The sequence below is a fragment of the Somniosus microcephalus genome, chromosome 15 (assembly GCF_052327205.1).
Source record: "Somniosus microcephalus isolate GS21.2 chromosome 15, FLI_Smic_1.0, whole genome shotgun sequence".
Taxonomy (NCBI): domain Eukaryota; kingdom Metazoa; phylum Chordata; class Chondrichthyes; order Squaliformes; family Somniosidae; genus Somniosus; species Somniosus microcephalus.
In genome coordinates, this window is record NC_141001.1 from 25,903,450 (window position 1) to 25,927,768 (window position 24,319).

Here is a 24,319-nt window from a genome sequence, read left to right on the forward strand (position 1 = left end):
TGGGGTGGGCCAGTAGTGTGGCGTTGGCCAAGGCGCTTTTGGACTGGTGGAAGGCTGTTGCCATCTTGCTGGACCAGGTGAGTTGCTCTTTGCCCGTTTTGCCCCTGGTGGCTTTGTAGAGGGGCCGCATGAGTGAGGTGGCCTTGGGCATGAAACGGTGATAGAAATTGACCATCCCCAAAAATTCCTGCAGCGCCTTGACCGAGGTGGGCTGGGGAAAGTCCGCCACCGCCTGCACCTTGGAAGGTAGGGGAATGGCTCCCCTTGGCGAGATTCTGTGGCCGAGGAAGTCAATTTGGGCTGCTCCAAACTGGCATTTGGCCGGGTTGACGATTAGCCCGTGTTGGTTGAGGCGCTGGAAAAGAGAGCGCAAATGCGCGATGTGCTCGGCCTTGCTGGTGCTGGCCACGAGGATATCGTCCAGATAGACGAACAGGAAGCTCAGGTCCCGTAGGACGGAATCCATGAGCCGTTGGAAGGCCTGTGCAGCATTCTTGAGCCTGAAGGGCATGCGCAGGAACTCGAACAGTCCGAAGGGGGTGATGACCGCCGTCTTCTGGACGTCTGCGTGGTGGATGGGGACCTGATGGTAGCCGCGAATCAGGTCGACCTTGGAAAAGACTGACTTTCCTGCTAGGTGTGCCGAGAAGTCTTGGATGTGCGGAATGGGGTATCTATCGGGCGTGGTGGCGTCGTTGAGCCGTCTGTAGTCGCCGCAGGGGCACCAGCCACTGCCCGGCTTGGGCACAATGTGGAGGGGGGACGACCAGGGGCTGTTCGAGCGGCGGATGATGCCCAGTTTCTCCATCGTGGCGAATTCTTCCTTGGCCACCGCCATCTTGGCTGGGTCCAGGCGTCTGGCTCAGGCGAACACTGGTGGTCCCGTAGTGGCGATGTGGTGCTCGACACCATGCTTGGCTGCCGCGGCAGAGAAGGTCGGTTGTGTGAGCCTCGGGAAATCTGCGAGTAGGCGGGCGTAGTCTTCGTCCGCCGGGGCGGAGCAGGACCCGACGAGGGCCGGGCTGTTGCTCTGCTGGCAGGCCAGTGAAGCGAAAGTTGCTGCGTCGATCAGGTGCCTGTCGCGGATGTCGACCAGGAGTCCGTGGGCGCAAAGAAAATCGGCGCCCAGCAAGGGATGTGCCACCGAGGCCGTCACGAAATCCCATGTAAATCGCTGGCCGTTGAAACAAACCTCAGCCCGTCGCTTTCCAAAAGTAGCGATGGCTGTGCCATTTGCCGCCACGAGGGGTGGGCCGCTGCAGCCTGCCTGGATGTCGAGCTGGGAGGCAGGAATTATGCTGCATTGGGCCCCGGTGTCGCAAAGGAATCTGCGCCCTGAAAGGGAGTCGGTTATGTACAGCAGTTTACCTGCGGTGCCGATGGCCATCGTGGCAGCGGGGGTGCGGTCGAGCGGGCCTAGACGGCGGCGCGGGGCTGGCGCGTTGGGCCGGGCGGCCATCTTGGTTTGATCGAAAGAGCAGGGTGCTCTGCAGCGTTGGGCCTTGTGGCCGAAACGCGCGTGGTAGTAGCATAGTTCTGCGGCCTGGCGTGGCGGCGCGCGCTCTGTGGTGTCGGGGAGCCTCGCGGCTGCGCAGCCGAGTTGGGCGATGGCGAAGACTTTGTCCGCGGCGGCTGCCAGTTGTATGCAGTCCGTGATCGGGGACCCTGCGAGGGCAGTCTGTACCTGCTGAGGAAGCAGGCTGAGGAAAAGGGCCCGAAACAAGAAGCACTGCGGTTCAGAGCCCAGGAGCGCAAGCATCCGGCTCATCAACTGGGTCGGGGTAGAGTCGCCGAGGCCTGGTAGTGAAAGAAGCCTACGGGCCCTCTCCTCCCCGGACAGGCCGTAAGCCTGCAGCAAGCGGCCCTTAATGGTTGAGTACTTGCCGGTCTGTGGTGGGTTCCCCAGCAGGTCGAGAACTTCGGCGGCGGTAGAGCTTGCTAGTGCTGAGACTACGTGGAGGTACCTTTCTTCATCACCTTGAACCCTGCGAAGGGTGAATTGGGCCTCCGTGTGCGCGAACCAAGCTGGTGCTTGGTGTTCCCAGAAGGTGGGGAGCTTCAAGGATGCGGCGCCGGCCGACATCGGGCTGCTGCTGGTTGCCGTCGGGTCGTTGCTGGCCTCTGTAGGGCTACGTGAGTCGGGGGCTTCGGCCGCCGGCATTCGGGGTCACCAATGTGAGAGACTACAGTCTCCCGCGTAAAGAAATAGGCAACACAGCGAGCTACAAGAAATAGGTCTTTACTCCAACTCTCACAATACAGTACTGAATTCGTAAAGCCCGCGAGCCTGTGATGACTCACGGATTGGTCACCTGCTGGAACCTGATTGGTTTTCCTTCTCTCAGCAGCAGGCAAGTCTGAACATGCCTTATTCCTCTCAGCTTGCAACTGTCTTGCGGGGGGAGGGGAATACAGCAGTTAAAAGGGGATTATACAGGTTTATCTACATACACACAGTGTTTCCCCAATGTGGCAACGCCACAATGTAAACAATATTATCACATTCAGTCTGAGCTCTCTGTGGTCAATGGATTACTGCTTAAGTGTGACAGGGTAGTAGTGCCCACCTCTATGCGACGAGAAATGCTCAACAGGATACACGAAGGGCATCTGGGTGCAGAAAAGTCGAAAAGGAGAGCACGTGAGGCACTCTACTGGCCAAACATGAACTCTGATATTGACCAGTTGATCAGCGAGTGTGCTACATGTCAGGAGTATCACTACAAGCAAGCAAAAGAGCCCCTCATTACCACAGAGCTCCCATCACAACCTTGGGAAAAGGTCGGAACTGATATATTTCACTATGAAGGAAAAGACTATTTGTTAGTTATTGATTATTATTCCAATTATCCGGAGATTGCTCTCTTGTCCAGTACTACATCAAGAGCTGTGATAACTCACCTGAAGTCAATCTTTGCCAGGCAGGGCATCCCTCTAACCCTGGTCTCTGATAATGGCCCTCCCTATGCCAGTCATGAGTTTCAGTTATTTGCTTCAGAGTATGAGTTTAATCATGTAACCTCCAGCCCGCTCTATCCTCAGGCTAATGGAAAGGCGGAGAAGGGAGTACAGATTGTGAAAAGACTATTGAAGAAAGCAGCACACAGCAACACTGACCCATATCTGGCCCTGATGTCGTACAGGGCGGGCCCGCTAGCAAGTGGCAAGTCTCCAGCTGAGCTCTTACTGGGTCGGAAAATCCGTACACGACTTCCCAGTTATATCACACCTGACCACAGAGATGAGGTGTGGGCAGACAAGGCTCGTAAGCTACAACAGAAACTGTTAAGTCTGTGGGTTGTATTATAAATAATCACAGACTCCACTGTTAACAAAATAAAACACGTCTTTACTATTCAGAGGCTCGGGCGATTCTGCCCTAGTTAACGTATCACAACCCTTATATACTGGTGTGGTCACTATCGGTATTACAGTATACATGAGCCAATAGATAGTGCCACCCTAAAGTAGTGCTCTTAAAGGCGAACGGTTACATTCTATAGTTCCCTTAAAGGTAAACGGTTACATACACAACACTCCTCCCTTCCTAGCTTATTACTTACAGAATCCCGTTAAACATACAATCTTCAACTTTATATAAACAGATTGCAGATATACTCTCGATGGAGTCAACGTCATATAACAATTTACAGATATACTCTCAATGGAGTCAACGTCATATAACAGTTTACAAACATACTCTCAGTGGAATCAGTTTACAGGTTCAGTCTCTGTGGGAACAGTTCATAAATTCAGTCTCTGGTATTAATTCGTTCCAGACAGCATCCTCCATAGCCTTTTTTTTTTTTTTTAACAGCTTGTACTTTCGTCCTGTTGAACCAGCAGTGCGGACTTATACAACCCACTGGCTGTCTTGATAATGTCCCTGGATTTTTTTTACAAATTTAGCACCTTTCGTAGTGTTCGGACTGAGGTAGTAGAAGTAATAATATTTTAAACAGTTATTATTTTCTGCTTCTTCTTTTTCTTTTCTGCCTTTTTGAAACTCTCCGAGCTCTTTTCCCGGCTGCCATCTGTAGCGCCACCAACTCTCTATGTTCCTTAGACCTTAAGTGCTTCCTCAGGATTTCAGCACTTTGGGAGTTCCCATCACAATTTGGGCAGACCACATCCTCATAACATTCGGTGTCACTCAACAGGTCAAAACCCTTCTTCAAGCAATCATATTCATCCTGCTCTTCCTCGGATGTCTGCCCTTCCTTCCCTCCTGGCCTCATTTGTGCGTTCAATCCTTTCCCTTCCTTCAGGGATTTCGTTATCAGGCTATTTAATCCTTCTACTGAAGTAGCTGTTTCCCCATTCTCCTGTTCCCCTGGACGTAATTCAGCGTACTCCTCCATTTCATCCATCATTTTCTCCAATGCTTTCATCTTCTCTTCCTCTTGTACTTTGGCTTCCAGTGCTTGGAGAAGTTGCGCCTCGATGCTCTCTAGCTCATGTTCAGGGCCCATTCCCAGTTGAAACTGTTCTTCAAGTCGGTCAACCTCGGTAATTGCCGCCTCATATTTGTCTTGGGCTTCCTTCCATATTTTTATGAGTTCTGCCATGTCTTTCACCTCTACATCCTCATCTATGTATGGAACTTCTACCGATGAGTCTGTCTTGGCCCTGAGCTCCTCAAGAATTTCCTGCAGCCTTTGGACTTCTTGCTCATGTTCAACCTTTAGTTGCTCATATACTTCCAACGAAACTAGCTTTTCGGAGGTTGCTGAGTTAACCCCCTCCAGAATTGTAGTCTGGGCCTGTTCATACTGTTTTTTCAACTTCTCGCACTCTGCTTGTAAGGAGTCGTAGAGAAGAACTGGAATAAAATCCTGGCTTCCTGAAGATTCCTCTTCATTTGTTTCTTTCGCAATTTCCTGTTGGAGTTCAGCCAAGGCTGCTATGCTATCTGCCTCTCGAAGTCTCACTGCCATCAACTCTTCTTTATTCTTGCAGTCCATCTCAGCCATTTCCCGTTTACTTTCATTTAACTGAGTGAGTAGTCCCTTATTTTGGGCTGAGAGATATTGCACCTTCTCATGTAGACCCTTGCACTCCTTCTCTGCTTGACATAGCTGATTACCGCTGATTTGGTTCTGCGTTTCAAGTTCCAACATCCTTTGCTTAGCTTCTTTCAGTTTCGCCCCTATAAGCTCCTCTTGCAACATGGCCACATTATTCTCATCAGGTAAAGAAGCGTTTCTCTTTTCCATGTCCAAGATTTGTTTCTGCATCTCCTTAAGAGCACCCTGTGATTCAACTTCTCTTAACTTTGCCTGCACTAGCTCCGTCTCTAATTGCAGAACAAAATCCTCAGTGCAGCGTGATTTGCCCTTCTGCTGTATCTCTAGATCATGCAAATATTCTAACCCCTGAACATCATCAGGGAGATGTGATCGGTAATTGGTCACGATGGCTCTATGGTCGCTCTCTGCTTGAGCCAGTAGGTTCTGTTGTCTTTCCAGACTCTCCCATTCGGTGTCATAGAACTTTTTCATTGTTTTCATCTCTTGTACGAGGCGGTAACTTAATTGTTCTAATTGTTGTTGTACTTTGAAATAGCGTTGAGTTCGAGCCCGGTGTTCCTCCGTAATGCATATGTCTGTAGCTTGAACAGACTCAGAATTCTCTGTCTTTATGCACGCCATCGATTTTCCAACCTTAGTCTGTGAATTAATGTTAACCTTGTTTTTCATACATAAGCTGGACTTATCGTCTTCCGGCTCAGAGTCTGAGCTGCTTGTCTGCACCGAGTCCTCACTCGTCATTGCTTGTCGGTAGTGCCATTCCATGTCTATTTTCTTGATCCACTCCCGTCCTAGAAGTGGTGGTCCTCCCTCAGGTAGTACGTACAAATTCATTCTTGGGTGTACTTTACCCCTATCTCTCACCTTGACTCTTATTTTCCCCATGGGGTATACGCGATGCCCCGTGTATGTCTGTAATACGAACTTGGTATTTCTTAAGGGTATGTGAGAGAATAGTCGGTGGTAGTCCTTTTGGTTGATGACTGATACAGCTGATCCCGTGTCCAGCTCCATTCGTACTTGGACTCCAGCTATTTTTAGTGTGACCCAGATCGTCTGTAGATCAGTTACTTTACCCACATTGTGGATTCTCAGACTATCCAACTCCTGGCTGTTTGGGTCTGAGTCTGAATTTTGTTCGTCTGAACTCTTTTCAGCCACCTGATGCACCTTGTTGTACTTTTCTTGTGGTGGTGGCTTCCTTTATTTGTTGGTCTTCTTTCTGGACCTGCATACCTTCGCGATGTGACCCAGTTTGCCACATTTCCTGCACTCTTGATTCTTAAACCAGCACTGATTCTGGTCGTGCGTTGTCTTTCCACAACGGTAGCATTTGGAAATGCTTGCAGTCATTTGGTCCACCCCGAGTGCCGCCGCCTTTAGCTGCATTTCCGCCGTTCCTTTCACTGCGGCTTCGTGCGATGAAGCTATGAGGACAGCCCTGTCCAGTGTGAGGTCGTTTTCCTCCAGGAGTCGCTTCTGCGTTCCTTCTTTGGCCAAGCCGCATACGAACTTGTCCCGCAGCGCCTCTGTCAAATTCCCTCCCAGCTGGCAGTATTTCGCTAGCTTACGCAGTTCGACTAAGTATTCCGCATTGCTTTCATCTTGCCTCTGGGTTCTGGCGTAAAATTTAAATCGTTCAGCCAGTATCAACGGTGTGGGGTTCAAGTGATCCTTCAGCACTGCTACGATCTCTTCGAAGGTCTGGTCCACTGGTTTAACTGATGCTATTAGATGTTTCAAAAGCCCGTATGTTTTTGCTCCCATCGAATTTAACAAAGTTATTGCCTTGTCGTCATCCTCAATGTCGTTGGCTACGCAATATATTTCTATGCGTTCCACATACGTGGCCCAGTCTTCTATTTCAGCATTAAAGTCATTAATATTTCCTCGCTTAGGCATCTTCTTCTCTTTTCGAGTACAGTACAAGTATTACTTTACTTATTATTAATTTTCTTCTCTCTTCTTGAGAACACCACAAGTATTGCTGTACTTATACTTATTTTCCCTCTCTTCTTGAGAACACACCAGCCTTTCTGAAAAATCTTATTACTTTCCTGAAATTCTTAATAATTTCCAAGATGGCGGTTTCCCGCTTCTTCCTTCTTCTTCAGCGGTTTCCCCGCGAAAAATGGCGGCTTTCCCGCGCTTCTCGCTCTCCCCGCCCACTTCGATGGCGGTTTTCCCGCGCTTCTCGGCGCTCTCCGCCCACTTCAATGGCGGTTATCACCCGTTCCCCGACGCTGACTTTCAGCCCGAGTGCGGCTCTTATCAGCGGATGCGATCGATGGCCCGGCTGCGCCTCGCACTTGAAAGCGGGCCCCGGCCTCTGGCTCACCCGCTCGCGCGGATCTTGCTCGCTCCCTCCCGGGCTCTGGCTTACCCGCTCGCGCGTTTCACCGCGGCTCTTATCAGGGATTGCGATCGCCCTTATCTCCCGATCGGTGGCACTGTCTTTGCAGCCAACGCTGCGGCTTACCCACGAGGTTATGGAGGCTTCAGGGTCCTAATGCCTGTCGCTTCCAGCCTGTCGGTTCCAGACTGGTGAGGATTGAAACCTCTCTTCAACGTCCTGTCTTCGGACGAAGCCGCCGTGGAACAACTGCCGCAGGGTTCGAATCCTGACTCGTCGCCAATGTTAAGTCTGTGGGTTGTATTATAAATAATCACAGACTCCACTGTTAACAAAATAAAACACGTCTTTACTATTCAGAGGCTCGGGCGATTCTGCCCTAGTTAACGTATCACAACCCTTATATACTGGTGTGGTCACTATCGGTATTACAGTATACATGAGCCAATAGATAGTGCCACCCTAAAGTAGTGCTCTTAAAGGCGAACGGTTACATTCTATAGTTCCCTTAAAGGTAAACGGTTACATACACAACAGAAACAAAAAACACTTCATGACCGCACAGCCACTACACTACTGCTGCTACAGGAGAAGGATATAGTCCACATTGAAGGGCCTGAGTCATGGCCTACAAGAGCCACAGTTCTACAACAGGTCGCCCCCAGGTCATACAGTGTCATGACAGAGAACGGCAATGTGCTTCGCAGAAACAGGAGGCACCTACTGAAAACCACAGAGACCTTTCAGCCTCAGGAGGACGGAAAGGATGACGAGATGAGGGAAATGCCACAAAGTGATGAGATGAGGGAAATGCCACAAAGAGACGAGATGAGGGAAATGCCACAAAGAGACAAAAGACACAATAGTGATAATGTGGATACAACTGGGGTGGTTCAGCAAACACCCATTCAGCCACGCAGGTCACAGCACACCAGAAAGCCTGTAGTTAAACTTGACCTGTAGACAGGGATTGATAAGACTGTAAACAGTTAATGGACTCATGGATGTGGGTAAGGTTTATACCTACCTGCTATTAGTTACACTGACTGGTTCTATATGATGTTAACAAGTTCTATGTGTTATGTTATGTTATGTTGTTACTGTGTTATGTCTTCATTGAAGGGGAAAGATGTAAGGATAACCGTAGCTGTTGTAAGGACAGTGGGGGTTTGATTGACAGCTGGTTGACGGCTGATGTCATATCCGGGGGCGGGATCCGACGCCATCTTGGCCATGCTTTCAGACTGTACTGGGAGACACAGAAACAGGACTGAATAAAATGGTTCTCCTCAACAACTGCTTGTGAGACTCGTAATTACGTTACTAATATAACATTACAGCGAGCAGTGGAATTGGAGATCACCAAGCAGGATTAAAATGCTGGCCTGTGCTTAGGCTCTTCCTGTCTGAAAGAGTAAGGTGGATCCAGATCTCTGCTTAGTCTATTCTTGGATTAACTCTCACCCTCGACTTAGTTTATTCTTGGACTAGTGGATTAACTCTCACCCTCAACTGAGTCTATTCTTGGACTAGTGGATTAACTCCTGTAACATTTGCATATTGATTTATCATTGGCCCGCAGGCATCTGTAAGGAATACCTATTATATTCACATGTGATCACATGCTGAGTTGTCATTGGCCTGCAGGCATCTGTAAGGACTGCTATTGTTTAGAAGACCCAGGGGCCCTGACTCCATCTGGTCCACACGGTGCTGTATTGATTGAGAAAGCTTACAGACCTGATGCTTCATTAAAATAGTTTAAACTGTAATACTCCGTTGTCCTGCAATTTATTATTTTTGTACAAAGTGTGCAAAACAAGACATGGTGTCAGAACAGGGATTTGAAATGGACATCGGTGGAGCTCCCTTACCTCGAATGAATTGGGAATCTTTGAACTTACATAGAGAATGGAGCAAGTTCAAGCAACACGTGGAATTGATGTTCTCGGGTCCACTGAAAAGCAAAGGGGAGGAAGAAAGATGCAGCTACCTACTCCTGTGGATCGGAGAAAAAGGGAGAGACATTTTTAACACATGGTCTCTCACCGCGGATGAAGCAAAGGTACTGAAAAGTTATTTTGACCGTTTTGAAGCATATGTGATGCCCAAGACAAATACGATATTCGCTAGGTACAAGTTTCAGGAGAAAGTACAAGGAGCTAGTGAGTCGTTTGAACAGTTCGTGACTGAGTTAAAACTGCTGGTAAAAAACTGTGTATATGCAGATAAAGATGAGATGGTCAGAGACCGCATCGTGCTTGGAATACATTCAGCTAAATTGAGAGAGAAACTTTTGAATGTTGGGTCCGGGCTAACGCTATGGACATAGCTAGATCGCACGAGATAGCCCAAGCACAGTTGAAAACCATAACTGGCACCACGAGCAGCTCGAGTGAACAGACAGTGCACGCAGTTAATAAACACACACCAAAGAACACTGCCCAGAGAGCGTGTTTCAGAACAGAAAGAATAGCGAGAGTTCTAAAAATGGGCGACACAGACATAAAACGCTTTAAAAACTGTGGATATTGTGGAAACAACTGGCATGGAGAAAAGGAGTACTGCCCTGCCAAAGGAAGGCAATGTACTAAATGTGGTAAACGGAACCACTTTGCTAAAGTTTGCAGGACTGTTTCTGGAATAGCAGTACACACAGTGAGTGACAGCCAAATGCCAGATAGAGAGCCAAATGCAGAGGAACTGTTTATTGATTCTGTGTCACAGTAAAAACAGATTTCAGGGACTGAGCAAGCCTATGCTGATATTGAGATAGGAAAACAGGGCAAAGAGCTTAAGTTTAAACTAGACACTGGATCTCAGGTTAACGTAATTCCTCTGAGTGAGTATCACAGCTTGAAGGATGAGTGTGAGCTGCAGCCCACCTCATGCAGACTGACCGGCTATGGGGGTGAGCAGCTCATTGTAAAAGGCACATGCGTGATGAAATGCAAGTACAAAGAAAGTGACATGATGCTGGACTTTTACATTATTGACACTCAAGCACCTCCAGTGCTAGGTCTAAAGGCATGTTTAGACATGGACCTCATCAAGCTAGTGCTATCATTGACAGCACCAGTTGAGAAGCAAACAGTCATGGAGGAGTTTGCTGACATTTTCAAAGGAATCGGACTATTCCCAGGTGAATGCACTATTCACCTTGACCCAGCAGCAACCCCTGTGGTTTGCCCACCGAGAAGGATACCCCTTGCTCTACATAGTCGTCTGAAGGAGGAGCTGCAGAGCATGGAGAATACAGAAATCATCGTCCGGGAAACAGAACCGACAGAGTGGGTCAACGCGTTAGTAGTGGTTGAGAAACCACGTACAGGCAAGCTCAGAGTCTGTCTCGACTCCAGAGATTTGAACAAGGCTATCAAACGCTCTCCACCCAAGCTAGTGAGAGCACGTTACTTCAGTGTAATGGACGCACAATCAGGATACTGGACTATCAAGCTCACGGAAGAGTCATCTAAGCTAACAACGTTCAACACACCATTTGGACGCTACCAATTTCTGCGTTTACCATTTGGTCTTATCTCAGCTCAGGATGAATTCCAGCGGAAGATCGACGAAACCTATGAAGGCCTCAATGGAGTAGTCGCAATCGTAGACGACATCCTCATCTATGGCAGGAATAGAGAAGAACATGACAGGAACCTCTGTGCGATGCTACAAAGATCACGGGAGAAAGGTATCCGGCTCAACCCCGAGAAAAGCATAATCGGATCCACCAAGATCAGTTATTTCAGGCATCGCCTCTCAACTGATGGCATTAAGCCGGATCAAGAGAAAATCTCCGCCATCAAGAAGATGGAGCCGCTGAAGAACCGCACAGAGCTAGAGACAGTACTAGGCATGGTTAACTACTTAGCCAAGTTTGCCCTGAGCCTCTCCGAAATCAATGCACCCATGCGTCAGTTGCTCAAACAATCCAATGAGTTCCTGTGGGACAAACAACATGACACAACATTTCAGAAAAAGAAAGACCTAATCACCAGAGAACCAGGACCAGTTCTTGCCTACTTCGACCCCAACAAAGAGCTCAGACTACAAGTGGACGCGTCAAAGTACGGACTAGGCGCAGTATTACTGCAAGAAGGAAAGCCTATCGGCTACGCTTCCAGATCTCTCACAGACAGTGAAATCAACTATGCTCAATTCTGTTTGGATGTAAGCGTTTCCACCAGTACGTCTATGGCCGACAAGTCATTGTGGAATCCGACCACAAGCCCCTCGAGTCAATCATGAGGAAACCACTAGCTGCAGCCCCGCCAAGGCTACAGAGAATGATCCTTCAGCTACAGAAGTACGACTTCACAATCATTCACCGTCCAGGTAAAGACATTCCTGTCACAGACACGCTCTCCAGAAAGTCTCTTAGCTACCAGCACAGCAGCCTCAGTGAAGGCATGGATGTGCAGGTGCACATGGTGTACAACAGCTTACCTGTGAGTGACTCAAAACTGAAGGAGATCTGAGCAGGAACAGAGAAAGATGCACAACTCACACTGCTGAGCAAAGTCATACATGAAGGATGGCCTGAGGAAAGGAGGAAATGCCCTCAGAGCATATCTGAATTCTGGAACCACAGAGACGAACTGTCACAAATCAACAGAATTGTCTTCAAAGGGGAGAAAATCATCATTCCTACCAGTCTCAGAGAAGAGATGTTGACAAAAATTCATGCTGGACATATGGGCATGGAAAAATGCAAACAAAGAGCACGTGACATTATGTTTTGGCCCGGAATGTGCAAACACATTGAGGACATTGTCGGAAAATGTTCCATTTGTCTAGAACGCCGCCCATCAAATGTCAAAGAGCCCATGATACCTCACCGTATCCCAGACAGGCCCTGGCAGGTCGTCAGCTGCAAGCAAGTGCATGCAAAACGTGTACAGAGACAGCAACACCAAAAGAGATATTATGACAGGTCAGCTAGACTACTGCCGCTGCTGCACAATGGAGAATCCATCAGAATCCAGGAGCATGACTACTGGAAGCCAGCAGTCATCATCCAGCCAGCTGACACTGAGCGATCGTATCACGTCCGCACCCCAGAAAGACAGGTGTACCACCGCAATCGCAGGCACCTCCTGAACACCAAGGAACAACACCGTCATTCCGACAAGAGGTCAAGCCTAGTGTTATCCTTGACTTGTGAACTGTCAAAGGGTGTAGGCGGATCGCTGCCCTAAAAAAAAACTGTACATCGTTATTGAAATGTTGAGATGTTTTCAGTGCTAGTTAAATATTGAGTTTACTTATATGTTGAAGCTACTGAGAACATTAGGTAGAAGAAAGGTTTAAAAGTAATGCATAACATTTTTCTTTTAAAAGAAAGGGGATGTAACATTTGCATATTGATTTATCATTGGCCCGCAGGCATCTGTAAGGAATACCTATTATATTCACATGTGATCACGTGCTGAGTTGTCATTGGCCTGCAGGTATCTGTAAGGACTGCTATTGTTTAGAAGACCCAGGGGCCCTGAATCCATCTGGTCCACACGGTGCTGTATGGATTGAGGAAGCTTATAGACCTGATGCTTCATTAAAAGAGTTTAAACTGTAATGCTCCATTGTCCTGCAATTTATTATTTTTGTACAAAGTGTGCAAAACAAGACAACTCCCACCCTCGACTTAGTTTATTCTTGGACTAGTGGATTAACTCCCACCCTCTACTTAGTTTATTCTTGGACTGGTGGATTAACTCCCACCCTCTACTTTTCCTCCCCTCTACAGAAGCACCTCCACTTCTCACCCTAACCAAGACAGCTCCTAGAATGCTCTAACATTATACCATTTATTATTATGGTTTTAGTATAACTAAAGAGCTATATTGCAAATTGAGGTTTTAAATGCAGATGGACTTAGCTGTTCTCATTGTTTCTAGAATGTGGCCTGAGAGCGTTGTTTGAGCTCAAAAACAAAGAAGATCAAGGAGAAAGGTCAATGCTGGATTCCATCAAAGGCCGGATTGTGAAGGGCCAGGTTGCTGAACAAGGGAGTGCCCCATGGTAATGCGCAAAGCCTTTTCCATCAATGGGTTTACACTGTTTAAAAGTGGCAGATCATAGAATATCTTTTATGGGAGGCAAAGTTTGCAAAAGGCATCGGTGAACCAGCCTCCCTGTTGGTCGATAGTTCTGGAATGCATTGACTACCCTGCAGTTAAGATCCACAGGTGGCAGTCTCCCTTCTGTATAAGCCCAGACAGTGAGTGTTGGCAGCCACTTTGTCAAGTCTACTTCTTCTTGTAACGAAGATTTATACATAATTAGGTCCCAAAACATTGTGGCTTCCCGTGTTATCCATGGTGGGTAGAGAGCAACCCAGTCAGTACTGTGGCCTTGCAACCTTGTGTTTTCCTCCCCCGTTATTTCTGCGTTCCTGTTTAGTGAAAGGCAGGATTCAATAAACCGACCAGCTGAACGTTTTTATCCCCTGAATGCATTGACTATCCTGGAGTACTGCTCCACAAGGGGCATTGAGCCTCCTGGATTTTGCCAAGTGGCCATTCTCCACGTGTTAGCCCAGACAGTGAGTGCTGGTAGCCAAGCCCACTCCCTTCCACACCTCACATTCCCATGTGTGCACCTTCCAGTAGGGATCTCTGGATAGCAATCAGAAGTGGGAACCCTGGCTGATATTTCTCCTCGCTAGTTCAAGATGCTGGAACTAAATGTAGTGATCAGGTAACTCAGCACAGACCAGGAATCAAACCTGGGACCTTGCTGTATGGCTCACTACCAGCACTGGGAAGCACTTTGGGATGTCCTGAAGACATGAAAAGTACCATATAAATGCTAGTTCTTCTTCTTCCTAAGTCTTCTCATCGCTCATGAGATCTGATCTTACAACTCCAATGGCCCTGTGAGTAAATGCACTGCTGTTAACCACCTTGGCCCAAATTTTAAGACTTTGCCCTTTTGTTCTGGATTCCCCTACTAAAGGGAAGACTTTGCTCCTGACCAAACAATTTGAGGTAATAATCTCCCAGCAGTATTTCAGCCCTGATTTTTTTTTAATTTTCTCTTTTTCCTTCACAGGCAAGCGATGCTGTTCCGCAAAAGCCCCCAGCAGCTGCTCTGTGGCGGCAGCCTATTGAGTGACCAGTGGGTTATTACCGCAGCCCACTGTATCCTATATCCACCATGGGACAAGAATTTCACCGCCAATGAGATCCTCGTTCGTCTTGGGAAGCATGGTCGAACTGGGTAGGCTGAAAAAACAACAAAGCTCAAACTCACTTTTAGTTAGTATTGCATTGTGCTTGTAAAATATCCCATGGCACTAGTTTGAAGAAAAGCAGGGGTGTTCTTCCCAGTGTCCTTGTCAATACTTAGCCCTCAACCAACACCATAAAAACAGATTATCTGGTCATTATCATATTACTGTTTGTGGGAGCTTACTGTGCACAGATTAGCTGCAGTGTTTCCTACATTGCAACAGTGACTACACTTCAAAAGTACTTCATTGGCTGTAAAGAGCTGTGGGACGTCCTGAGGTCATGAAAGGCGCTATATAAATGCAAATCTTTCTTTCTTTTTACTCTGATCATGGGTTATGAGGGGAAATGGATGAGGCCAAGTGAAAAGAATCAAAACTATTTCCTAATACTCCGTCCCTTAATCCGCAGATAACCTCCAATTGGAAACTAGAGTATGTATCAATTAACTGGGATTCAGATTCAGGTCTCTTAGCCCACTCCTGGCCAGTGGTTTTAGATTAGTGAAAACCAGCATCTGCTGGCTCCTCCCTGTTTCCGCAAATTCATCCGGCCACAGGAAATGTACTGGTCCATTCAGTGCCATTCCCAGTAGTGACATAATGACCAATGCTTTGGACGGTTTGGGTGTCATGACATCAGGGGGCAGATATTGCATGGTGTCGGCCTGGGAACTGGGCACAGGAAACAATCCCTGCGCCGGATGAGGTCGGTCCAAGGCCCGATCGAAATTGGGCCTCAGGCCTCATTTAATCTAGACCGGCAGCTCGCCGGTGAAGTGGACATCAGTTTTAGGCCGCTGCAACATTCTGGCAGAGTCGATCGCTGCAGGGGTGGGGGGGATGAACCATTGCAAGGGGTGAGGCATGTGGGAGGCAATGGGAGTGGGGAGGTCAATGGGAATTGAGAGGCAATTAGGAGGGGAAGGTAACCAGGAGGGGGGAGGTGAATAGGAGCATGCCGAGCGGGGGCTGGCAACAGCCTTTGGGACTGCTGTGGAGCCCAGAGGAGGATTCCTGCTACTCTTGGCTCCACATTCAGGTATTGTAATAAGCTTACTTTTTTGGTGTTAGTCTCCAGCAGTCCCTTAAAGGACTGCTGGTTAGGGAATATGTAGACATAGTTATCCGGAACATAGCTGGCTTTGTTCAGGGCAGCCCAATTTCAGGAAGGGGTCCTTCAATAGGAGTTAGGCCCCTCATTAACATATTCAGGATGCCTAACAGCTGTTTTAGATATCCGCCCGGGACTCCTTAAAAACGGATTCTACTAACTGAACTGTGGGCCCAACCCCTGTGCAGATTGAGTGCAGGCTGTCTCACTAATAAATTAATACGCTTTATGTCCATTTTACACCAGAAAAAGGGCATAAACGCATACCAATCTCTACCCCCAGTAGTTCATGCAGGTGCACGGGCCAAACAGTCATGGTCTGTATGAGCATTCACCATAGCCTGGGATTTGCTTTGCAGCCACTCACATGGGGACCAGTTGCACAATTCAGACATAGACCAGGGAGAGCTGCACGCTTGGTTAACTCTGCTGAGACCTGGGCAGCACGATGTTAAGAACAATGCTGTCTCTCAGACTCAGCCTCGTACACAGTAGTTCACAGTCTTGTCTCTGGGTTGAAGCTGAGAGCACAGAGTTCATAGAATAAAAAATAGAAATGTGTGGAAAAGTGAACCATGTATGTTCAGTATAAAGGGAAACGTTTTTTTTCTATTCCTCCTTATTTCCTAAACTCCTTTCTTAGTTTCCTTTCTGCCAATGTTTCCTTATTTCTTTTGTCGTTTCCTTTAAGTCTTGCCTATTTTCTCTTTCCTGTCACTTCTTCCCTTCTCGTTTCACACCCTTTTTTTCTCTCCGTGCCATTAATGTTTGTTGTTTGTTCCTTTATCCTTCAGCTACGAAAAAGCAACAGAAAAAATCTTTGCACTCGATAGAATTATTATTCATCCCAAATATGACTGGGAATCAAACCTTAACCGTGACATTGCATTGTTGCATTTGAAGAAATCCACTACTTTCACCGACTATATATCACCCATCTGTCTACCAACAATGGATGTCACCAGTAGGTTAGCATTCACTGCTACTTGGTTTTATTACCGTTTTATGCTCATACATAGGTACAAGAGCTTTCATTATCTAAACATGGCTTTCCAGTGAGAGGCGCAAATACCAGGACACATTAACAAAGGTTTAAGTGATGGTGGGAAGCATGTACAGTTGCTAAAGGCCAAACCAGCAGGACTATTGAACGCATTGAATTTTACAATAGGGGGATCACCGCAGACTGTAAGAAGAGGATTTGACTGCCTAAATCCAGTAGCAGGGTTGATCACAAAGAGTTTCTAGCCATTGCCTGTGTTGTTCTCTGCTTTACCTGGTGACAGACCAGTTATTGGTGCAATCAAAAACATCAGTGTGGGGGACTGGATGGTGCAGTGGGTTAGTGCACTTTTCAGATACCCTAGTTGTGTATATGCATATATATATGTAGGGCTAGGATTTGGTTTAATTTAATCTCATACGATTAAAGTTTTTGGTTTCTTCTTACTTATAGATAGCCTGGGGATTTGTACTGTAGCTAGAAATAATGAAATGGTTAAAATTGTCCATTTCCAGGATGCTTTAGGGTTTACTGTGTCAGGGTAAAATTTAGCAGACTAAGCTGTTTAGATTTTGCTGAAAGTGCAGGATGTGTGATTCGTACTGTTGACTTATTTTTGTGGCCACGTTGTGAAACGAGATAGCCAAGGCAGTCTTGAGATAGGAAGTGAGACAATGGAGTTCAGGATGATTAGTTACTTCCTAAATGGCAAACAAGTTGGCATCTGTTTTTTTTTGAAGATAATGGCCCAGAAATTCGGGTCCCAATACGTGAGTATGCACGGGGTACTCACGCGTAGGCCCAACGAAAGTGCTGGTTTCGTGCATGCACTGCGCATGCGTGGGAAACCAGCACTTCCGTTCCCTTGAAAGAAGGGGTTAAGAGGTCGAACGCGTGCGCCGGAGAGGCAGCGCGTGCGCATTGAACTTACGTTTTTTTTGCAGGTTTCTCCGGGAGGGTAAGTCTCCAGCAGTTACACTTTTAAAAAGCAGGCGCAAGGCCTGCTTTTAACAAGGTAAGCGGTGAATTAATTAAAATTAAAACATTTTTTCCACAGGTTTATTATTTTTAAATACTTGAAAGGTAAGTTTATTTTTAGCCCCGTTAGAAAATGTAATTAATTTTTTCAAAAATTTAAATTATTGTTTAAAATAGTTATTTAATGTAATTTATAGTTATTTTAAAAATGTGATTTAAAAAAAAAAATTATTTGAAGTTTTAGTGATGTTTTGGGGCTTAAAGTATTTATAGGTTTGACAGCTCTTCCTGTTAAACTTATGAATGAAGCATTCCCTGCTACCATTGGCTCTCCATGGCCCACGTGATCCCAGGGGACGCATCGAACTAACTGCGCCCCTGGGATATGCAAGCACTGCGCGCCGGCAGTTGGAGCAGGCCCAGGATCGGAATCCCACGCGGGCCCACAGCTCAACGGCCGGCGCGCAAGGTAAGTGCAGGTCAGGGGCTTGCACCCGCGGGAAGCCCCCGACCCGAATTTCTGGGCCATTATCTCATCTCTGGAGGCTTGTTCACCATAACACTTGTCATGCCATAATGAATCAGCAAGGGCAGTGTGTGTGAGAGATGGCCTATAATGATCTTAAGCTTTCTTTAACAATTTGTAGAGAGTGTCAGGATCGAAAAAGGTTACCTGTCTACCTGGGGAAACGAGATAATATTGTTTATTTCTCTGTATGTCTCTATGAGCGCAAAAAGTTCACCGGGGAAAAACAGTAATAAAGGCAGCTTTGTATGTGTAGCCCGTTTCAGTTATTGGTGCCAATATTCTGTATGCGCTTAACTGACAAGTGTTGAGAGAGTGCAGCTTGTCAAAAATGAGTTGTGAGAAATACAGAATTAAATGTTGACGCTGAATTTTAGCAATTCCAGGGGTGAGACTGACCACGAGAATTGAGGTTGTCGGGGCGTTTGGAGTGTGTGTTGTGACACAATCCCTATGGTGCTCTTCAGTCAGCATTGTTATATGAAGTGTCTATTTGGTAGAGCAGGCCAGCAGTGCAGCGCATTATGTGATGATGCGATGTGCCCAAAGACGGTAGGTATGCTGACTCACATCCATGATTCCGCATGAAGTAAACTCCCTAATTCAAAGACCGTCCAGCAGCAACTAGACAAGCAGATCTGTAGCACTTCCATGCAGCAAAGGAAGAAAAACAGTCTACTCCTCATAATTCAAAGTAGCTTAATTCAGGTTATATGTTGGAGTAAAAAGGACATTGAATTTGCCAGGAATCGACGGTGAGGCTGAGTCAACCTCCCATTCCTCCCAGCTGCTGCTTTTTTCTTTCTGCCCTGCTATTTTTTCCTGCTAATTTTCTCCCCTCCCCTCCTTTCCTGAAGGTGTTGACTCCTTGCTGGGTGTAGTTCCTCTTCAGCCGTGGCTCAGTGGTAGCACTCTCACCTCTAGGTCAGAAAGTTGTGGGTTTAAGTCGCACTCCAGAGACTTGAGCACAAAATCCAGGCTGACACTCTAGTGCAGTACTTAGGGAGTGCTGCAGTGTTGGAGGTGCCGTCTTTCAGATGAGACAAACCGATGCCCCGCCTACCCTCTCAGGTGGACGCAAAATATCCCATGGCACTATTCTAAGAAGATCAGGGGAGTTTTCCCCTGTGTTCCGGCCAATATTTATCCCTCAACCAACATCATTAAAACAGGTTATCTGGTCATTTACCTCATTGTACTTTGTGGGAGCTTGCTGTGCACAAATTGTCCATCATGTTTCCTACATGACCACACTTCAGAAAGTACTTCATTGGCTATAAAGCACTTTGGGATGTCCTGAGATCGTGAAAGGCGTTATATAAATGCATGTTCTTTCTTTCTTTGTCCCATGTGGCCATCCCTGATGTGTGAGCCAGATGATGAGAGCCAGTTGACCACAGGGACCATTACGATTGAGCCTGACCAAATTCTCACGCAATATCCGTATGTTCACACTTACCGTAAGGGATCATCAGATTAGCAGTAAGGAACACGGACCCTAGCTGCCGCTCCATGAACCCAGGACAATCCAGGCTGTCTGCGGCACCCCACTCCTGTGATCGGATGGACCTCGGGCCTGCCTTGTGTGTGTGGCTCAGCTACTTTACTGAGCACGTGACTGGAGAGCAGTATCTGTAGAAAATCTGGACACAGCTCGACCTGGTCACCCTCTGGAGTAGGGTTGCCAACTCTGATTGGACGTAATCCTGGAGTTTTCATCACATGACCTCCTACCTCCAACTGCCCCGCCCCCACGCTCCCCTCATTGGTCACCCAGCACATCGATCCTCGCGTTGCTCCGCCTTCCCACCCCAGATGACTCTTGGCTGTCAGTCAAACAGCCATTTTTCCCATTGCCAATATTTTTATAACTAATGAACAAAAGTGTTCAAAGAAATAAAACAAAACATTTTTTTATTGATGCTCCTGTGGTTTTTCTCCTGGATTATTTGCAGCATTGTTCTGGAGGTTAACCTTTAATTCCTGGAGACTCCAGGGCAATCCACAATACAGGGCACAATTTCAAAATTTGCAGATGACACAAAACTTGGAAGTATATTGAACAGTGAGGAGGAGAGTGATAGACTTCAAGAGGACATAGGACAGGCTGGTGATTGGGCGGACACGTGGCAGATGCAATTTAACACAGAAAAGTGCGAAGTGATACATTTTGGTAGGCAGAACATGGAGAGGCAATATAAACTAAAGGGTACAATTTTCTGCATGAACAGGGAGACCCGGGGGTACATGTGCACAAATTGTTGAAGGTGGCAGGGCAGGTTGAGAAAGCGGTTAAAAAAGCATACAGGATCCTGGGCTTCATAAATAGAATACAAAAGCAAGGAAGTTCTGATCAACCTTTATAAAACACTGGTTCGGCCTCAACTGGAGTATTGTTTCCAATATAACAACACAAAATGCTGGAAAAACTCAGCAGGCCAGGCAACATCCGTGGAGAGAGAAACAGAGGCAACGTTTGAGGTCAAAACGCTTCGTCAGGACTGAGAAAAAAGCAGGAAATGAAACGGATAAAAAAGCAAGTTTGGGAGCTGGGAAATGGGGGAGGGAATGAAAGAACAAAAGGGTAGGTCTGGGAGAGGTGAAGAGACATAGAGATATTCAAGGCGAGACGAGATGGTAATAGGACAGGTAAAGAAACAAAGGATGGCTCTAGATGAAGTGTGAAATGCGCTGGCAGAGTGAGAGACAGCTGCCATGTGGGAGAGAGAAAAAAAGGAAAAGGCACAAACCAAAAGTGTGGATAAAAAAATATATAAAAATATGAGAGGGGCCGAGGTTATGATCTGAAATTGTTGAACTCGATATTGAGTCCGGAAGGCTGTAAAGTGCCTAATCGGAAGTTGAGGTGCTGTTCCTCGAGCTTACGCTGAGCTTCCGTGGAACAGTGCAAGAGCCTGAGGATGGTGAGGTCTGAGTGGGAATGGAGCGGTGAATTGAAATGATAGATGACCGGAAGCTCGGGGTCACCCTTACGGACTGAACGAAGGTGTTCCGCAAAGCGGTCACCCAATCTGCGTTTGGTCTCCCCAATGTAGAGGAGACCACATCGTGAGCAGCGAATACAGTATACTAGATTGCAAGAAGTACAAGTAAATCGCTGTTTCACCTGGAAGGGGTGTTTGGGGCCCTGGACAGTGGGAAGGGGGGAGGTATAAGGGCAGGTGTTACATCTCCTGCGCTTGCACGGGAAGGTGCCGGGAGAAGGGGAAGCGGTGCTGGGGGTGATAGAGGAGTGGACTAGGGTGTCTCGGAGGGAGCAGCCCCTACGGAATGCTGAAAGGGGAGGGGAGGGGAAGATGCATTTGGTGGTGGGATCACGTTGGAGGTGGCAGAAATGGCAGAGGATGATCCATTGAATGTGGAGGCTGGTGGGGTGAAAGGTGAGGACAAGGGGAACCCTATCGTGGTTCCGGGAGGGAGGGGTAGGGGTGAGGGCAGAAATGCGGGAGATAGAACGGACACGGTCGAGGGCCGTATCAACCACGATAGAGGGGAATCCTCGGTTGAGGAAAAAGGAAGACATGTTGGAAGCACTGGTGTGGAAGGTGGCATCGTCGGAGCAGATGCGGCGGAGACGGAGAAACTGAGAGAATGGAATAGAGTCCTTACAGGAGGCGGGGTGGGAGGAAATGTAGTCCAGGTGGCTGTGGGAGTCAGTGGGCTTGTAGTGAATGTTGGTCAATAACCTATCCACAGAGATGGAGACGGAGAAGTCGAGGAAGGGAAGGGAAGAGTCGGAGATGGATCATGTGAAGGTGAGGGAAGGGTGGAAATTGGAGGCAAAGTGAATGAAGTTGTCTAGTTCAGGGCAAGAGCAGGAAACGGCACAGATACAGTCATCAATGTACCGGAAAAAGAGGTGAGGGAGGGGACCCGAGCAGGACTGGAACAAAGAGTGTTCCACATATTCCACGAAAAGGCAGGCATAGCTAGGACCCATGTGGGCACCCATAGCAACACCTTTAATTTGGAGGAAATGAGTGGAGTCAAAGGAGAAGTTGTTCAATGTGAGAACAAGTTCAGCTAGGCGGAGGAGAGTGGTGGTGGATGGGGATTGGTTGGGCCTCTGTTCAAGGAAGAAGTGGAGCACCTTCAGGCCATCCGGGTGGGGGATGGAGGTGTAGAGGGATTGTACTTCCATGGTGAAAGGGAGGCAGTTGGTGTTACGTCCGTGTAATAATAAGAAAAGGACAGCAGAGAACGGTACAACAGGTGTTTACTCAACGTGGTTCAAACTGCAACTGACTGTACAGATCACTACTCAGGGTTTATATACAGGTGTGGTCACTGCCGGTACTACAGGATACAGGAGCTGTAAAAAGTAGTTCTCCCCCTTAAAGGTACATACATTACAATTCCTCCCCTTTTAGATTAACAGTACCATAACACTCATTTAACAATTAAATATCAAACTAATTACAATTAACACTTTTAACATGCAATATTAACTGAAAATAGTCTATTTATAAATTCAGTCTTTGGGGAGGCTTCCTGATTCTTTCTGGATGACGCCTTTCCCGAGTATCTCGCTCTTGGTGCGGAGGCGATTCTAACACCCTGTCGTCAGTTGATTCATCAGCTTCCAATGCTATTGTTTCTGAGGTAGATGCGACCTGTACATCAGGTTCCTCACCAGGTACGTATGGCCGAGACATGGGGTTGACTTGTTCCTGTGACTCTAGGATCTGGTCAGCATGGCGTCTCACAATGTTCTCCCCAACATCCACTGTGTACATTAGTGGCCCCTGCCGTGTGCATATCGTTCCTGGTTGCCATTTCTCTGTTCGGTAGTCGCGGGCCAAGACTGGTTGCCCTACATTGAAGCTCCTTATCGGCTTCTTACATAGATACATAGAAGATAGGAGCAGGAGTAGGCCATTCGGCCCTTCGAGCCTGCTCCGCCATTCAATGAGATCATGGCTGATCATCCAAATTCAGTACCCGGTCCCTGCCTTCTCCCCATATCCCTTGATCCCTTTAGCCTTAAGAAATATATCCAACTCTTTCTTGAATATACTTAATGAACTGGCCTCCACCGCCCTCTGTGGCAGAGAATTCCACAGGTTCACCACTCTCTGGGTGAAGAAATTCCTCCTCATTTCAGTCCTAAATGGCTTACCCCTTATCCTTAGACTATGACCCCTGGTTCTGGACTCGCCAGCCATCAGAAACATCCTTCCTGCATCTAGTCTGTCCAGGCCTGACAGAATTTTATAGGTTTCGATGAGATCCCCTCTCAATCTTCTAAACTCCAGTGAGTATAAGCCCAATCAACACAATCTCTCCTCATACATCATTCCTGCCATCCCAGGTATCAGCCTGGTGAATCTTCGCTGCACTCCTTCCATGGCAAGAACGTCCTTCCTCAGGTAAGGCGACCAAAACTGCACACAATACTCAAGGTGTGGTCTCACCAAGGCCCTGTACAACTGCAGCAAGACATCCTTGTTCTTGTACTCGAACCCTCTTGCTACGAAGGCCAACATACCATTTGCCTTCTTAACCGCCTGCTGCACCTGCATGCTTACCTTCAGCGACTGGTGTACAAGAACACCCAGGTCTCTTTGCACTTCCCCTTCTCCCAATCTATTACCATTCAAATAATAATCTGCCTTCCTGTTTTTGCCACCAAAGTGGATAACCTCACATTTATCCACATTATAGTGCATTTGCCATGTTTCTGCCCAATCACCCAACCTGTCCAAATTGTGCTGGAGTTTCACGACATCCTCCTCACAGCATACCCTCCCCCCCAGCTTTGTGTCATCTGCAAATTTGGAGATATTACATCCAATTCCCTTGTCCAGATCATTAATATATATTGTGAACAGCTGGGGTCCTAGGACCGATCCTTGCAGTACCCCACTAGTCACTGCCTGCCACTCAGAAAACGACCCGTTTATTCCAACTCTTTGCTTTCTGTCCGCCAACCAGTTCTCTATCCAAGTCAATACCTTGCCCCCAATCCCATGTGCCTTAATTTTGCACACTAATCTCTTATGCGGGACCTTATCGAAAGCCTTCTGAAAGTCCAAATACACCACATCCACTGGTTCTCCC

The 24,319-nt window shown here is 47.3% G+C and overlaps 1 protein-coding gene across 1 annotated transcript in view; it reads left to right on the forward strand.

Annotated features, from left to right (window-relative positions):
• The window catches only part of f2 (coagulation factor II (thrombin)), a 203,030-nt gene that overhangs the window by 70,825 nt on the left and 107,886 nt on the right, over nt 1–24,319 (forward strand). Inside the window, exons 9-11 of the mRNA XM_086007573.1 lie at nt 13,284–13,407; nt 14,440–14,607; nt 16,526–16,699. Coding sequence (XP_085863699.1) covers nt 13,284–13,407; nt 14,440–14,607; nt 16,526–16,699 — 466 coding nt within the window. The remainder of the gene's footprint in view (nt 1–13,283; nt 13,408–14,439; nt 14,608–16,525; nt 16,700–24,319) is intronic.